At 41.5% G+C, this 18,588-nt stretch overlaps 3 protein-coding genes across 4 annotated transcripts; 2 read left to right on the forward strand and 1 right to left on the reverse strand.

The window, feature by feature from the left end:
* Positions 1-37: 37 nt before the first annotated feature.
* Positions 38-1,790, reverse strand: LOC119550637. Its single transcript, XM_037859476.1, has one exon. It carries the CDS (start codon positions 1,734-1,736, stop codon positions 117-119), a length of 1,620 nt encoding a protein of 539 aa, XP_037715404.1. The 5' UTR covers positions 1,737-1,790; the 3' UTR covers positions 38-116.
* Positions 1,791-9,213: 7,423 nt separating this feature from the next.
* On the forward strand, positions 9,214-11,429 carry LOC119549778 (the record flags this gene model as incomplete). Its single annotated transcript, XM_037858039.1, has 3 exons — positions 9,214-10,198; positions 10,259-10,629; positions 10,695-11,429. Coding segments are annotated over 3 exons (1,536 nt in total), but the record flags the coding sequence as incomplete, so codon positions are not given.
* Positions 11,430-12,083: 654 nt separating this feature from the next.
* Positions 12,084-17,902, forward strand: LOC119551827 (dehydrogenase/reductase SDR family member on chromosome X). 2 transcript variants are annotated; one of them, XM_037861396.1, is made up of 5 exons: positions 12,084-12,180; positions 14,559-14,778; positions 14,854-14,961; positions 16,932-17,313; positions 17,372-17,902. In XM_037861396.1, exons 2-5 carry the CDS (start codon positions 14,598-14,600, stop codon positions 17,766-17,768), a joined length of 1,068 nt encoding a protein of 355 aa, XP_037717324.1. In that variant the 5' UTR covers positions 12,084-12,180; positions 14,559-14,597; the 3' UTR covers positions 17,769-17,902. The 2 variants fall into 2 exon arrangements, with proteins under 2 accessions (XP_037717324.1, XP_037717323.1); XM_037861395.1 differs by lacking the exon at positions 12,084-12,180 and adding an exon at positions 12,310-12,587.
* The last annotated feature ends 686 nt before the right edge of the window (positions 17,903-18,588 follow it).

An 18,588-nucleotide genomic window follows, 5' to 3' on the forward strand; every position in this document is an offset into this window, starting at 1 on the left:
ATACTTCAGTTTAGTATTTTAAAAAAAGCCGCCATAATTTGAATTGTTTTGTGAAAAATATATTTTTGTTTGGGAAAATATTTCAATAAAACGTTGCTAGTACTTATACAAATGACTTAATAAAAGACGCCGGCAATAGGAAACCGACTGGCGTCCGTCCTTTGTTCCTGCATATATAGCTTGTGTTTTTTCTTTTTCCTTTTCCTCGTTTGCAATACTTTACTCTGCTGCAGATCGTCATCTACTGGACCCTCCACTCGAATGGCTTTCATTTCAGCCCGGGGCATGAACGATGGATTCCAGCGGGCTGAGGGACTGGGTGAATCCTTGCTGGCAACTGGAGGCGCGGGCTTCACCACCACGCTTAAGGCTTCCAGGTTGATGCGTCTGTCCTGGGCGGGAGACTCTGGCTTCGCCGATTCCAAGGCGTTCAAGGATTGCTGGGGCTTTCGAGGCTCCTGAAAGGGTTCTAGTCGAGCGGCTGACGATGGAGCAGCCTCAAAACGCTTCGACTTCACAGGCCTCCTTAGCTTCATCTGCTGCTTGTGCTCCTCCCACACCCGATCCTCCAGCTTGAGCTCCTCCTCCCTGGCGAGTGCCAAATCATACATGCTTTCTTTTTGGCTAGCCGGTCGAATTCCAAAAGAGAATACATGGTGAGGGGGCTTCAGGGGTTGCTCCAGCCGCTCACAGTTGTTTTTGGGCATTGGTTGCCCTTTAACCTTGTTAGTCGACCCCAATCCCATGTCGTCATCTGCCGACTGGCTTAGCAGCTCCATTTCCAGGTGGTTGAGGATCTTCAGCGCCGAAAGTGCATGCTGCTTGGTAGACAAGATTATGTCCAACAGCTTCTTGGAGCCTCCATGTTTTTTAGATTTAGATTTTATTGGGCTTTTACTGGACTTAGCACTTTCTCCGCATGGTTTTCGAATGGTTGGGGGACGTGGTGAGAGACATGGAGGTGGCGTTGAGGGCATGGGCTTGACAAGACCATCGGGTGAGGCTTCCGGCAGGCAGAAAGTAGAGGGACTACGCGTAGTGGTGCTTCTGGTTGTCCTCCGAGTCGTCGTAGTGCTCCTCATCGTGGAAATCGGATGAGCTGCGGTGCAAGTCTGAGACTTCATCGATACCTTGGGTCGATCGGCCTTGGAGCTAATAACCTTGGCCAACAGATTGGCCGTGGCCACATCGGGTTTTTCATCTCGGTCCTTTCTCCTGTAGTAACTCAGCATTCTCTTCAACTCCCGATCGCTTTTATGATCCAGGGCCTGCTCGTTGTAATTCATTCGGGCCAGCGACTCGAAGGGATCCTCCATCTCCTGTTTAAGTTCATCATCGCCCATCCCCTGGGATTGGGATAGGTTTTCCTTAAACAACTGGGTGCCAATGTTCTTGGCGCCAAGTAGGAAGTTTTCAGGCTTTTCCTTGCCCGAAGGGGACAGTTTATCAGCACTCGCTGTCTTAGCCTGCTCCATGTCGTCCAACCGTTGAAAGAGTATTTCCGGATCGCTGAGGTACCGCGGCTCCGCCGGCGGCATATCCCGCCAATCCTTCTCGTCCCTTCGTTCGCTGCTGTAGTGTCGCCTTGACCAAGGATCATTTGAGTCGGAGGGTCGGTAGACTGATAGGCCACCGGTTCGACCAGTTGATTGTCCAACGCTTGCCAGGATTACCATTGCCATTAGTGGAAGTGCGACTGTGCTGTGGCTCCAAATCCGCATTGACATTGTTTTCATCAGCACAACATCTTGCTGGAATTATCGCCCAGTTCATTTTTGTAAAATTCCTTACTTTTCTAGTCAAATCAATGACACATTGCTCTGAGTTTTGGGTATTCTTAATTATTTCATTAAGAAAATTCAATTATGATTGGAACATTTCAATTCTAAATGAATACCCAATTTTTTAAAAATTTGTGAATTCCTAAGAGAGTTTTAAAAGAGAATTCCTTAAATAATGTTGAAAAATCAATTTGGAAACTGTTAAGGGAATTCCTGTCTAATATAGTTAATTCATTAATTATAATTTATAACTATTTAACTCTTACACTTTTCATTAAGTCATTCATTCCCATCATTCAATATAATTTCTTTCCCTCAGTAAATTTATCAAATTCCTTGTGAATGTAAACCCCCCCATTTTTAAACCACCCAATAGATTCTTTAGTCCTTTTCCTAATGAATTTCCTGTACAGAGTTGACTTCATAAAAATAAGACTTTTTTTCTGAATAAAGGAAGTCAGCATTATTTTTCATGACAAAGAAAGGACAAAGAAAAGAAAAACTTCTAAGGACACGCGTCGCTTTACCAGCAACAAAGCGTAACGGCAAACAGAGATTGGAAGGTTATTGGAAATCGGCTTGGAAACGGGAAAAGCTCTGCTGATTCAGTTCCTAAGCCATAGTCGAGTTTTTCACGTTCAACCGTGCAGCACATCCTCGCGAAACAAAGACCAAAAAAATCGAAATAAATATAGATTAAATTATATACTATATCACAAAAACGGAGATTTCTCGAAACTCGTTTAAAATTCAGTGCTTTAGCCAGATTTCGCGTGTTCTGTACTCATACTTAAATGACACTCAAACGCAAGAGGCATAAAAACTAAACGTTTTTCGGGATCCAAATACTAAGTTACCGCCTTAAAAACCGCCTTAGAAAACGTGTTGCGAAAGCTAGTAGTGCGATGACTGTCCTCAATATGCACACCAAAATGATAATATTGATTTTATTTTTCTACAACGGTTCCTACAACTGGAGTAAAAAGCTGTAAGAGGCCCCTGGCAGCCATCTCACTTACTCCCTTCGGCAGGCGGCGTTTGATTTTCTGTATGCCGTCCTGCGAGTCGAATTAAAAATAAGGTAAAACCCCATTGCTTTGGTTACCAACTCCCTCTATCGATTTTGCAACCTGGCCTTTGACTTGGCCGCATTCCCCGCTGCAGTTCGGGCCCCCAACTATCGAATTGCCTGCGGTTACCAGGCAGCTCAGACCAGACAACAACACCAAAGGCAGACAACAAAGAATTGGTCAATAAAAGTGCGCAAAAGCAGGGCATCCCCGTCGACAGTGGTGGGTCGAAATATTGGGTTGGGCTATGAAATAGGATGATTTTGACAAAGGTGTCGTAAAAAAAAATTTGTACTCAAGGGTTTTTTTAAAAAAGTTTCAATATTTCAATATAGAAAGGTTGCTTTCTCATAGCATTAAAACTAGCTTGGCGAAAAAGTATTCTGTGTTAATAAATACATCAAAACTATTGTTGCACATATCAAAAAAATTATACAACTGGTAATAACTAAAATAAGTAGGGTGAATTTCATTAAAAATGCTTACATCAAAAATATTATTTGATAAGTAACAAACTATTCCCAGTAATATTACTTTATATTTGGCGTTAGTTTAGCCCATTTCAAGTAAAAGAGATAAACATTTTATGGTAAATAAAAAAATTCTACTGTTTTTAAAAATTATATAAAACTAGATCTTGTTAGTTAAATAGTCAGTTTTAATAAAATTCTTATTATATGCAATTAGGAAAAAAAAATAAAAAAAATGATATATCATTAAATATATTTAAGGCAAACGTTTAGGGATCCACTTTTGAAGGTCCTTGACTGTCGTGCCTCATTGCACATTGTTCCTGTACCGCCTTCCTGGAATTCCAGTCTCTGTTCCATGTGGAATTTCCACAGCTTTCCAGCGCCTGCGCATTGGCATCCTGTTGTTTTGATAGTAAAAAGGACAAAGCCTCGCCAACCCACACATGCAGACAAAATGCGAATGGTGTTGTTTACAAATACGCACGCCAGACACGCGGCACGTGGCGCAGGGAAGTTCCTGGAAGTCCTCGGTTCGTGGGTTAATAATTGGATGGTGGTTAACCCCCCGACCCATTTGACCCATTCCAGAGACCGGCCGGCAGGGCTGACCTGGCGGATGAGCAATGTCTCCCAACGGTGACGTCAGAGCTGGCCAACGACATTGAACTAGTTTCATCAGCAATAACGGTCACATTTCTCCAGTGACGTCAATGGAGAAGTGAAGGCCCAAAAGACTAAGACTAAGCCAATAAAGCAGCCGCCTCAACCTTCGACCTCCGAACTTTGCCTTCCGCTCCGCGAAAAAAAAAGTCATCCAATAACCATGTGCTGCCTCGTAAATCGTCTGCCACGCAGCCATGAGCTTCTTTTGCGTGGCGAATTCATTAACTAATTTATACATTATTAATTCGATTAATAGTTTATGTGAAGCGATTTCACAGTGCTTATTTGGAACCTTATTGGAAATGCCTTAAAAACACAAGATCATATTTTTAAGAAACAAGACAACTGAGGAAGAATTCACCATTTATTTTAATGATAGATTTTGTACCAACGATGCGATTCAATATGACCGAACATTCTCGAAAAAATGAATCTTTTTACAGACATTTATGATATAAAGTTGTTATGATATATAGTTTAAAACTAAGTGAGTTAAATCGACTTACAAACTTCTGAACATAAAAGACTTACAAAACAGATCTTACGTTTTGTTTTTTACAGGTCTTAATTTTGTATTTCAAAAATAATTCCCTTCTAATAACTTTATTTCCAAATGCCTAGTCCGCATTGGCTTATAATCTCTATAAAGTATTTTCAAAATATTTCCTTTCCGATAACTAAATTTACAAAGTGCGTACTGCGCATTTGTTTATAATCTCTATAAAGTTCTAGAATTTACTGGTCTTTCGGAGCCCAAAACATAGGTTGAGATAAGTTAGTAATCTACAAAAGAACTACGCATTTTTTTCCTTCTAATTAGAGTGTATCGCTTGTTGTCTACCCTCTCGTATTCAATTGCAGTTTTTCTAGTTTCGCTCTTATGAATGACCTTGGGCTAGTGCAATATACTCGTACTTAATTCAAATTGCACCATCAAAAAATGTTTGTCTACATCTCGGCAAACACGGCAAGAATTTCATTACGACGCAAATATACAAATCTCGGCTATATGGCAGCTATATAAAACGGGCCTGTGTGGCGGTGCTACATGATATAGGAGGGTGGAGGGGGCGTGGCAGTCGGCCTGGTTGGCACAATCTGTAGACAACAACAACAAAAAAGCGCCACGTCTTTGGCATTGTTCCGTGTACTGGGGCCTCGAGAAAAATGGGATCGCAAGAGCTGCTGCCAAAGGCGCCCTAGGCCTACTATTGTGATAACAGTAGATGGTCGAATGAATGGACTGTGGGAATGTTGGTGGTCTTTAGGTCCTGACATTATACCGAAGATCATTTAAAACAGGAGGAACTTTGGTTGTCTTAAGGTCCTAACATAGTCCTGAAGATCATTTAAAACAGGAGGAATTTTGGTTGTCTTAAGGTCTTAACATTGTTCCGAAGATCATTTTAGACACAGCTCTTTTAAGGCAGATGGGTATTTTCGGATTCATCTTTCTTATATCATCTTATATATGATTTCTTCTTTGTTAAAGATAAAAGTTGAACATCTCTCCACAAAATGATGATCATTTTGTAATTTTAGTAAAATTATGGAATACTTACATTGCTTACTTAATATTAGGAAACAAAATGGCATTTATTAAATATTAAATTTACATTATTTTTAGTATAAATACATTTCTGAGGAACATTCTCGAAGTTCCACTGTAATGTTTTCGTCAACAAACAGTTGCCCCATCGTAACTAGGCAAAGCCCATTGGATGCCAATTAGTTTGTGACACTTGTAAAGTCCTGGGTCGCATAAGCATTTTGTTTATTACAAAAATACGTATACGTAGTTGGCAGGAGGTCCCACAGAGCCCTTTCCCCACCCACTTTGGCCCCGGTGACCTTGGTTAGTTGCAACCAGTTGGCATTTCGAGGGAACAATGTCCCTTGCCCACCCTCAGGATTTGTGGGAAATTCATAACGCATTCATGTCGGAAAATCTGGGGAGTTCATCCAGTCGTATAATAACTATATAATAACAGGGGGGTTAGTTGGAAACAAACTCTGGGGACAAATTTTCCACTTCGTCGGTTATAAAATCCAAGGTTTTCCATGTCGAGGGGTAGACCTAGCCACATAAATAGATCATAAACAACCGTTGACTCGGTGCGATAAGATTTAGCAACTAAAATTAAAGCAAACATATTAATAAATTGCGTGACTGACTGTTTATCGTGATATCACCAGACCGAATTAGGATGTATTATTTACTCGTTTACTAAATCTTAAGGCCCTCGAGTAGAGCTAATATACCTCTCCTCTCTCTTTTCGTTACAGTATTCCTATCCCAACATCCGTCGCCCCCAAAACAAAAACATCCGAATCCGATTTGTTTACTTACGAACCGTTGGAGCAAAACAAAAATCGCGTCCAAGTTCGGCTCCCCTTATCTGTTTTGTGGAATTTTTCAAGCTTTTTTGCGTCATAAATTGAAATATTTTGAGTTCGTGCGAGTAGATACGATACGGTAGAAAACTGTGTCGACGTCGGCATAGTTCCGACTTCGAGATTCGCCGATCGTTTATATAGCGCCGCGCTCCTAAACGATTTTCATCAGTCGCAACGCGTCTCTCGTCGTCAACGGAGCTCACGGAGCCTTCAGAAAAGCGGAAAAGCCAAGGGAAAATCGTTCGAAAATAGCCGAGTGCAAGTGCATATAGTATCGCTGCCCCGTGTCGAACAAAATCCTCTTCGATGTCGATTAATTCGCCAATATCGTTAAAAAACTCGGACCTGCATTGAACAGGCAAAAGCGACCTCCAATAAATACAATACAAATTGTACAAGCTAATTAAAACAAAGACAAGCTAAGGCAAAAACCGCAAACAACAAGTTGTTTGCTTTTAGTTCGCGTTCCCCTTATTTTATTTTCCTTCCGTTCGGTTTTCTACGCACGCGCGTCGAGAAAAATCCAATTGAAAAACCAACGGTTGAAAAACAACTGTTGCATCCTACCAACCGAATCGAAGCCAAATTAACGCAGACTTTCAAGTGGTAATACAAAAAACCGCAGAGAATACAAAAGTTGTGTGTGAAACAAGCGAACCAAACCCGAGATCTTCAACAGGAAAACAACAATTTCGTTTATTGGGCTTAGGCCATTGTATGGGTAAGTAATAAAATACATCTAAGGGGATTTTAAATATAAGTCATGGGGTAATTACAACACGTTGCTCATAACTGTGCATTAGTCAGAGGAAGCTATTTGCATATACCACTTAAAAAAACCATATAAATCCTAACTATAAATAAAAAAAAAAATGTTAACAACCTGGTTACTAGAAAACATTTGTACAGACGCAAAATGATATCGCCACACTCAAAACATAGAAGATTACTCAGTACCGAGAAATTACACTTAAAAGGAATGGGTATGGTTTCCTAAAATGAATAGGTAGTTTTCTAAGAAAGAGATATTCAGAAAGATATAACAGTCACTCGAAAAGAAATATTAAGGTACATTGTTCTTGAATTGAGAACATTCGTTCTTAAAAACCGTGCAAGTACCTTTTGGTATTAATGTTCTCAATATTAGAACGAAGTGGTGAGAAAAGAAAAGTTAAATTGAGTTTACTTAACAACTTTTTGATAATTAAATACTACTGCACAATGAAAACATTTTCAGCTTCAAAAATGTCGGTTTATTTTTAAGAACATTTTCAATTCAGATGAGAACGTCAGAACTCTCTTTGTGCAGGTTCTTCAGAACAGCATTTAAAATATTCTTCTGATTCGAGACAAATTCAACATTATAGTTTTTCTTTCTTTTCTGAGTGCAGACCATAAAATAAACAGTCTGCTGTTTACGAATACATTGTTATACTGTCTGTAAAAATAGAGAAAAATTAACTTCACAGCACATTCTCACATCCGGTGATTCACGTGCAATTAGCGGCAATTGCGCGTGCCTGCGAATATTTTGAATGTGGCACCTACATTGTACTGCATGTGGAGCCAGAGCTTTGTGCGCTCTACTGAATCATATTACAAACAAAGCAAATCCACGACGCAAAATGTCTAATCAAAAACATACGCCCGAAACCACAACAAGATAAGCGCATGACGCTAGTCGAGATTCGCAGTATATCACATCACATGTTGTGCCCCCTGACCTCTATTCATTGCTCTCCCCATATGTACATCTGTAGCTCCAGGCACGTGGACACTGGTTATGCCATTGTACTTATTGAGTTTTATTGGCTACGCCAAACGAAAGTTAGCAATCAGCACTCGAGACCCATTTTAGAAGTAACCGCCCACTTCCTGCCCCTCGGTGATAACATGTACTTACTTATGAGCATTGTATTGTCGCAAACCGTATTGTTTATTGCCCGATGGTCGAGCGACTGTACGTCGAGATAGATGATTGCCTCCCCGGCAACACACTGCTCGAAAAATTAGGGACTAGACAGCCAGATGGCTGACATACTGGGTTTTCGTACCTAGGGCTAATTATAAGACCATTTGACTTTGAGAAGGGCAGACTTACCTGCTCTGTCAAGATCGTAGCCCATTAGAAATCGTAGGCAGGGGATTTACCTAATCAGCGAAGGGATCATCTTAGGTTTAGATCAAGGGTCTGCCATTTATAATCTATAGCTCAAGGTAATAAAAATAAGGTTGACGCACTTTCATGAAATGTAAATGGGTTTTTATAATGAGTTTTTAAGACTGTTCCTAATCAGGGTGTATGTATAAGAAGAAAAGTATAGGAACTCTAAATATAATAATCTTTTCCATGCTTTAGTGTGCTACGAATATAAACTATATCAAAAGGGTTTAGGTTCTTCAAAATACATACATAACAGTTTTTTAGGCGGAATCTTTAGTTAGGATGTGGAACCATTAGGAAATACATCATATTATTAGACAGTTTTTCGGTATTATCCGGTTCTTTAGGACTGTGGCTTAAGTCCATCAAAAATCGTAACCCCTTCTAATAAACCTTCCTTTATCTCCCTCCCGAAAACAGATCAGTCTAAACCAACGACGAAATTTGGAGACGAGCCGGACCTCCTGTTCAAGCGAGCGCAGGGCCGGATTAGTCTGATCAGTGCTGGAGTAGGAGGAGCCACCCAGGCTGGCCAAGCTGCCCAATCACCGCTGCATTCCAGCCAACAAAAGTTCGCCAACATTCAACTAGACGCCACGCTCAATGATTGCGAAAGTGGCTATGTGCCCACCGTGGGCCGCTGGGGCTCCGAATGGCCGAGTTGACTCGCCGTTGCCACCAGCCACCAACGGGATGGGGGAGTGGCCCCTCCGCTCGCGGAGGAGCCAGCTTCCGCCGCCGCTGCCCAGGATCCGTTGCTCCCGGCGGATCAGCAGCTGGCGGATGCAGTGGTGCGCGGAATGGGATTGACTACGACGCGATCTGCAGCCGCAACTGAGCACCCAATTGGACGTGGCACTGGCGCCATTCGTCGCACACCCTCCACCTCCAGCGAGGAGGATTTGGAGGACGAGGAGCTGGTGCCTCCGACCGACCTGACAACGGTGGATGGATCGGAGCGATACTCCGACATTAGGCAGCTGCTGGCCAGACAGCAGCCCGTGGCGGGATGCCTGGATGGGATCTCGGGCGGACAATGGATCGTGGGCGATGGCTACGATCTGGAGGCCTTTAACCAAATAAACGGAGTGTGGCCCCTTGGCCATCCGCTGCCGCTGCCCGATTGGTCGAGCTCGGAGTCCGGAGGCAAGGGCACCCTGATCTTCGACAATGTGTGGCAGTATGAGGAGCTGAACGGCATTGTGGAGACCACGCTGCAGCGGATGCTAGAGGAGACGCACTACAACACGGTCAACCTCTTTGTCGACTTCTATCGCAGCTTCAAGCGCACCCGTCGCTCCGATCTGCGCAGCTTCTTCCAGTTCTACGATGTGCCCATCAATAGGCGTCACCATATGTGCGTTTCCCTGGCCTTCGAGATCATGGCCAGGATGGTGCAGCTATTCCCAGTGCTGGCCAACTATCTGTATGTGGTGTCCTGCGAGGAGCAGGTGATGGACTGCAATGACTATGTCCAGCTGGACGAGGAATGTGGCCTTAACTCGGTGGATGCGGGTGTGGAGAAGGAGCACGTGATGGTGGCCATGCGCATAGCCATCGGCGAGCGACGGGGTGTGATGATCCTGGACCCAGGATACCATGTCAGCCGAGCCGTGACGGTTATGCAGGATCAGAGCTATCCCCACACGGGTGAGTTGTGAACCCTTCTATCTATATGAGATGTATACTCATGCTGTTTGGTTTTTCCAGGCTGGTTCACCCAATCCAAGGAGCCGCGTCTGCAGCGGGACTACTGCTATGCGTACAGCCAGCAGAATGGGAAGTTCGTGGAGTGGCAGGAGCGCGAGATCCGCGGCGAGGATACCAGCTACAAGACCTCGCTGATCTACGTGGAGCAGGAGTACATCACGGCCATCGATGTGACCGTGCGCCGTAATCTGGTGTACAACTTCAGATCCCTGCTCTCCCGAGATGCCAAGGGTCAGGTCTATGCGGGCATCTACTTCCCGTTGGTGGCCAATGGCCAGGAGGCCTATCTGACCATCTTCTACGATGGACCCAATGACCAGCGAGTGCGCACGAAGGTGATGTTTAACGCCTTCAAGGTGGGCAAGGGAAAGGTGAGCATTATTTAATAATATACCTCTATAAAGAGATTTCTAAACCATTTACCAATCCCCTCCAGCTGCCGGATTACGTGGTGCAACATCTCAGCAGACTGGCTCCGCAGTTGAAGATGCCCCTGCAGGAACTGACCGAACTGTGCAAATCCCTGGCCGAGGTGGTAACCGATCAGAACTTCGTCAGCCAGGTCCTGGCCATAAACGACGACATCGGCAACATGTCCGTGTCCGTGGAGAATTGACAGTTAAAGGAGCCTAAGGATGTCGCTGCTACGGAAACGGAAACGAAGATGGAGACCCAGGCGATAAAAGACACTGACAACGCAGCTGCAACTTAGAGTTCCGAACCCTTAAATTCCTATTTGAATACTTTACCCCCTTCCACAGTAATATTCTTTTTGGTAGCACCTAGGCACCTCTTACACACTCACACTCGATTCAAGGATATATTTCAATTTAGTCTAGTATATATTTCAAAATATTTATTCACCTGTAAACACGAGAACACACAAAAAAACACACTCTATATGGTAATCCCAATTGAATGATTTAACCGAATGCGAAACGCTATTTAATCAAAACCAGATAAGCCCAAGAGCGTAGATTTCGATTTTCGCTTAGCTTCTGTTTATTTCGAACTAAGTATACACGTATGCGCAACTATATAATGGCAAAATTAGTTAATAACTGGTATCAAGGCAAAACATAAATTGTAATTGTTGTACGAACATATTTCCGTTTTAACACTTAAATGCACTGTACTGTTTCGGTTCAATAAATAAATCAGCTAGCAAAAAGAAGGGGTGTTATTACTTTGAGGATGGGTCTTAAATTCAAATAGGTTCGATATAAGTTAAGAACTAGTTTCTAACACCGTTTTGGTTTGGTACTACAAGAAAAAACCTTTTAAAATGTGTTATTCCTTTGAGAAGGGGCTTAATTTCAAATAAGATTGTTTTAAGTTAGGAACTAGTTTCTAAAACGCCTTAAGTTTGGGGGTAAAAGATTAAACCTATTAAAAGGCGTTATTACTTTGAGATGAGTTTTAATTTTTATTTGAATTTCGTTATAAAATGAGAACTAGTTTATAAAACCTTATTGGCTTGGGAGTAAAAGAGAATACCTTTTAAACGTTTTTTAAGATATAATTATATTTTAAGTTAAGCTTCAAGTACCTTTAACAACAGTTTTTAAGAATTTTCTTCAAACGAAAGCTAGTTCTTATTACATTTAAAAATAAAGGGTTTTAAACTAAAGTGGAGACCCAAGACCTATTTTAATTTATAAATTCATCAAAATAATTGGTATCAACATTAAAAGTTAACTTTTATTTAAAAATAACGAACTCTAATTTAAAAGTACCAAAGATTACTCGACCCTGGTTCAGACAGCTGGCAAATATCGATAGTCGCAGGCAACAACCGATGTTTATGTAATCGAAAAACATTAACTCTCCATCCCTGGTGTCATCGATGTATCTTGAGTTCTTCGTCGCAGTTTTTTCAATGAAATAGTTCCGAATCAGCGTTTTTGTGAGTGTACACACAGGTAACTACATCCCGCCCACCTGCCCCATTTGTTGCACACCCAAAGCGGTATCCACAATCAGCTGTTAACGCGCAATCAGCCGGCCAATAGGTAAATTACACCTGTTGGCCAACAGCAACAAGCCAAACGAAACAAAACAACAACAATCGGCGATCAAGTTCTGGGCGAAAAGGCGCGCAATTAAAACTAACGTTTAGTTCGCTTTTGAATTTCTCGCCGAGCGGTTGTGGCATCAAGGGCCCGCTGGACAAACCGGTTTTCGAACTCCTACTGATTGATTTTCGAAAACGTGATTGAAAACCCAAGTGCGAAGAAGCTCCGCCACAGCCTTTAATTGAAAAAGGGTGTCAGCATTGGCATAGAAACGAAGCACAAGTGCATTTTCACCTGCGGCAGCTGAATTGAAGGTAAAAACAATTGAAACGTTTGCAAGGGCAGCGCTCGGCAACAACAATAGAAAAAGAAAGTTAACCATATGCAGCCAAATTAACAACGACCGCAGCAGCAACAACAATAAAACTGCTAAGCTTTGGCGTTTTGTTGACGGAAGTCGAAACTCTTGACAGCACGTTCGTGGAGTCATACGTACACTTCAAACAAATATAGACGTTTTCTAATCACTTTTCAATTGCACAAAACGAAACCTAAAAAAAATTTGGTTCCCCATATGTATATTCTCTTTTAAATGGCTCTGCTAACATTTAAACAGGAAATTCGTTTTTTTTTAACAAAGTGTTAGATTTACACACATATATTTGTTATTCAATATTTTACAAATCCTTCCAATGATGTAGTTTTAAAATCCCAATAGTTTTGATAGCTTGGATAAGTTTGGAATTTAGAAGAGAAGAGAAGAAAGCTTAATGGGTTTTAAGAAAATAATGAATTAGGAAGAACTTTCTTGGAAAACACACACAAATTACATGATTTTACTGAATGAATTATTTATAGGTATAAATTCTATTTGATAGTAGACAGCAGTAGTAGTTGGAAAACAACATTGTACATTATGAAATAGATTTTAACATTTTAAAAGAACCTATAATGATTTAGTATTATAGTTGTTGATCATTTTTAAGATCATTGCCTAATAAATGGTTTTTAAGAAAAATCTCTTCGATAATAATGTATTTTAATTTATACCATTTTTTCATCATCAATAGAGTAATCTTTAAATCGATTTGTAAATTTCTAGGATCTAAATGCAAATCCTTTTTTTTCAGTGTACCATATCAGGTCGACCGTCCCGATATTCCCCTTCTTTTGAGAAGCAGAAGAAACCGACCCTCGTTGTTGCTGTTTAGCGCCTCAGTCATTTTCAGCTTTGGCCCCAAATTCACTATTCTGGCCCCGTTCATTGGCTTTGGCTCTAAACTCGGTTCTTCAACTTTCATTCCGCCGCTGTTTGGGTTTTTAATTTGCATTTTACGAGCACACCTTGGCCAGTTCTCTCGCTGTCTCTTAACAAATGCGACAGAGTGTCTTTCTTTTAATTAATTTAATTATTCCCCCTCCCGGTTAAAATTAAATTCCCAGTGCACCGACCAAAGCCAGAGTGCATTTGGCAGTGCTAATATGTAAATATAAATATCTGCGGCTAAACAATCGGGCTGGCTTTATAAGCCCGGCTAACGAACGCTCGAAATTGCTGGGCAAACACGAAAAATCCCAGGTGAAGAGGCAACAACTTAAGCTATTTGAGGGCCAATGGGGTTAAGCCGATACCGCATTACGCTTTCTGATATTGATTCTAGAAAGTACAATCAATTGATCAATAGGATAAAAAAGATAGTATATAATAGATGTGTGGAGGACCATTTTTAATTTATTTTTATTGGTTCAAGGTATACTTGAGCAAAACTAGAAAAATACATCATAATCTACATAGCACAACAACTGTTTCATTTTACATTAAACGACTTATATTTATAACAAAAACAACTTAGATAATGGTTTTAAAAGTATTTGATCGTCTCCCTTTAAGACTATATAAGAGTTGACAGTTGCTTTTCCTTGACCAGTACAAGTTTGTAAAGGGTTATGCAAGTAATCTTTACGGTTAGGGTAATACTTAACTTTGTATTATAAAGGGAAGCATGACTACTCAAAGCTAAGTCGTGAGAAGAATAAATTTCCCTCAAACATAGCCCCGCCTAGAATACCCAACGAGTATGATCAACAGATATACCCACTAAAAAATCTTGCTGACTCAGTTCAAGAGTGTCGCAAAGTGCACTCGAGGCGAATTGACTCGCCAATATTGATAATGTTGCCGGCTAATGGCTATGACGAACCAAGATCGGTTTATGTTATCAGCCGGTGCACTTTGCCCTGCTTAAAACACGATTTCTTATCAAGACCCCATATTCTCTTTCCAGAGTTCCGGACAGCTGACTACGAGTCGATAAGGCTCAAACATGCTGGGTCTTTTGCTGTGGATATTTTTCGTCGGCCTGCTGCTGTGCGCATTCCTCTTTTCGAAGACCACCAAGGAGTTCCCCAAGTCCTGGTTCGAGTGGAAGACGGAGTTTCGGTACCAGTACCTGGGAATCGTTGGACTCGTCCATGATGCCCAGTATGCGGCGCGGGATCGAGTGGGTAAGCGAATGATACCCGTAACTCACTGGCTGATGCTAATCCAACGGCCGTTAATTGTCGCCATTATCCATTAAGCACTTTATAAACAACCGGATCGCATTGCTGTCATCACCGGAGGCAATCGCGGCATCGGACTGCGGATCGTGGAGAAGCTGCTGGCCTGCGACATGACTGTCGTCATGGGTGAGTTGACCAATCAGCCGGGGGAACTTGTTTTGGCCCTTTACCATAAGTCGTGGGTCTGTTTATTAATTCCACAAACATCTGACGTGCTGCAGTGCACGTGTTTGGAAAGCATAAAACAAATTTTGAATATACGAAATGCAGATCGATCTGCAGAGTGGCTCCCACACTTGTCAATGGTATCAAGAAATCATGATCCACTCGCCTGATTTCGTTACCTAACCAAGTCACGCACAGCAATTTCGGGGGAGTCAAGCGATAAGAGTTCATTGACTTGGCATAGGAAAGTATTCTTATTTTCACTAGTGACGTGACAAAGTTTTTGAAATATTTACGTTTTATGAAAAGTAATCACTAGCTTTGAAAAAATCCATAATATCATTATTTTGAAAAGTCTCTAGATAGAGATCCATCCATATCTTTCCATTTTACTTTCTAAACAGAAATATCTTGATCCAACTAAAGGAATTCAATATTTGAATCTAGCGTTGCCACAAATTAAAAGTATCTGTGCTGCCAGACCGAAAAAATGCTGATTTTCTAACAGAAATGTTAAAATGTAACGCTTTCTAACAGTGGCAGAGAAAAAAAACCTGTTACATCTTAACATTTCTGTTAGAAAATCGGTGGAATCTAACATTTGATCGCGCCATTGTGGCGGAAAGGGGAAACTGTTTTTTTAAGAGGAGCGCCCTCTAGGGAGTTGGGTTGGGAAACTGGAGCTGGGCATTCTGCATTTTTCGTACTGGTTCGTTTTTAATTTCTTAAGAAGAGAGGGGTTGTTGCTATGCAGTATGGGGGTCAAAGAGAAATAGGTTGGTCTTGCTTGTGTATAAATTTACAATCTTTTAATCCTGTTTTGAATGGAAATGTTAACTTCTACATTGATCCCATGTACAATTTACTCGTGTAAAATAGGTAAAAAGTACTGTTTACTGACGCCAGGTGTCGCCACTTGTAGAATGTTCGCGTAAAGATATGTAAAAATGTTTGATCTGTAAAATACATTTTTGTAGAAAGTGTGATTATTTATTTACTTATTATTTATTTTACTTTACTTTGGAAAAATGATAAGTTCCTCACAGAGTTTTTTCGTCTTGTCGGTGTGTGAATCGGCTTTTTTGTTGGAGACTGTTAGCGAGGACTTCATCAAATTTTGTGGCAGAAAAAGTATGCAATGTTTTAAAAGAATATTTTAAAATTTCTCAAAATTAAAAGAATCAAGCGTTGCCAGACCGAAAAAATGCTGTCTCATCTTAAGGGGAAAGGAGTTGTTGCTATGCAGAATGGGGGTCAAAGAGAAAGCCGATGTTGGTGTTACCAGCTCAGAAAAATTATGACTCATGTTCATAAAGAGGAAGAACACTTGGCGCCTTGATTCAAAAATATTGCATTTTTGAGCTTGATAAAAGTGTAGGAACAGAGAAGAACGAGAATGGATAAAAAAAAAATAGGAGAAAAAAGGGGGAAAAGGTCGCAACATTTTTAAAAAGATAAATGGAAAATTTGAAGTATGTCAACCAATTCGAAGCCTCTTCTTTATTCTTTGTGGTCGAGCTCTTGTTCTTGGAGGTTATTTATTATACCGCTTTTATTTGCTTGAATTAATTAATATTAATTTTAAATGCCAACAATAACAAATTCTAAAAACAAAACAAGATATTAAAACACAACCTTTTTTTAACTTTTAGGAGTATATGTATATTTTAAATGCTAAATAGCTTTTCAGTTTAAACTAATTGTTTTGTATTCATATCTATCATAAAATAAATATCATGGATATGGGATGAAGGAGATATAAGGATGAGAACAAATAGAATCTATTAAACTTTGAATGCAAAAAAAGTAATGCTATTTTATACGTGCTACCTGTTTTACACCCTGTCCTGTTTGCCAATTAATTAAGCGCCTAAACTTCGCCAATTAAAATAACAATCTAATAATATAATTGATATATATTTCCATTACAGGCGTTCGTGATCCCCGAGGCGCTGAGGCCGCCGTCGCATCAATTGTAGACCTCACAGCTACCAAGGGTAAGCTTATCTGTGAGCAACTGGATGTTGGGGACCTAAAGTCGGTGAAGGCCTTTGCCCAGCTCATCAAGGAGCGGTATTCGAAGGTGGACTTGCTGCTGAACAATGCTGGAATCATGTTCGCACCCTTTAAACTCACCGCCGACGGCTACGAGTCGCACTTTGCCATCAACTTCCTGGGTCACTTTCTGCTCACCCATCTGCTACTTCCCCAATTGAGGGCGGCCGGCAAGGAGGGAAAGAATGCCAGGATCGTGAACGTCAGTTCCTGCGTGAATCTCATTGGGCGCATCAACTACAAGGACATCAACGGAACGTGAGTTTTGGCAGTGAACTTCAAGGTTCTGAACTCTATTGGTTTTATTTTCGAGTAGAAAACACTACTATCCAGGAACTGCGTACAGCCAGTCGAAGCTTGCCCAGATTTTGTTCACCCGCCATCTGCAGACGCTGCTGGATGCGGAAAAGTCGCACGTGCAGGTCAACGTGGTGCATCCGGGCATTGTGGACACGGATCTGTTCGAGCACTCGGCCACCACATCGGTGCCCATGTTCAAGAAGCTCTTCTTCAAGACCCCAGAGCGCGGATCGCGCACCGTGGTCTTTGCGGCCATCGACCCCTCCATCGAGGGTCAGGGCGGCACTTACCTCTCCAACGGCGGCAAGGGTCCATTCCATCCGGATGCCAAGAAGCCGGCCAAGTGCGAGCAGCTCTTCCAGTTCTCTTGCGACCTGCTGAAGATCCAGAACTACGGAAATGGAGAGTTCTGAAAGAACCATTTCGTACACACCCTCTCTCACATTCCTTCTTCTATACTGGTGCAACGTACTTTTCTAGATTCCGTCACTTATTTTGTAAATCGATTTCTTAGATGGCTTTGTATAAAACACATTTTTATATAGAACTGCAGCTGGTGTTCTGTTTGCGGATTATAGGAACTACTGATGCTAATCTGGCCAAAGTGCTGTGCTAGGTTTTAATTAACTTGTCTTCGCTTGATTGCCGTCTTGGGCTTATGGTTAGAGAATGCAATTAAAAGACCTGCACAGAGCAGCTAGAAACACATTTTGAAAATGCACTCAGTTGTTGGCGGCGGCAGCTTAAAAGGCGACAGCAACAACAACATTCATATCTGTTATATGTCAAATTTGCGAAAAAGCTAACAATTTAATTTTGTGCGCCTCCTCAAACAATGAGCGATTAACATTCAACATTTTGGAGGAATTTTAATCGACTTCAGTTGCGGGAGGAGATTTAGGAGAGGGAGGTGAAGGTGGTGGGGGCACTCAGGTAGGTGGGCAGGTAGGTGTATCATCTTAAAAAACAGCTGAGAAACAACTACAACTCGGCTCTCACTTAAGCGAACTGTGCGCTCAAAGCGAACGACATGACGGCAGAAAAAAAGCACAGAAACAATCTCATATTTAATGCATATCCAAAAAAGAGTCTATCGCTTTATGAAGAGATAGACCCGGCGATAACTCAATGTGTGAAGCTGCCGATGCGGTGGGCGCTGTCATCAATCAAAGCCTCTGTGGACGACGACGGCCCAGATTCCCAGGCTGTCTTCGAAGCGAAGAGGAGTCCCAA

This window comes from Drosophila subpulchrella, chromosome 2R (genome assembly GCF_014743375.2).
Source record: "Drosophila subpulchrella strain 33 F10 #4 breed RU33 chromosome 2R, RU_Dsub_v1.1 Primary Assembly, whole genome shotgun sequence".
NCBI classification, from domain to species: domain Eukaryota; kingdom Metazoa; phylum Arthropoda; class Insecta; order Diptera; family Drosophilidae; genus Drosophila; species Drosophila subpulchrella.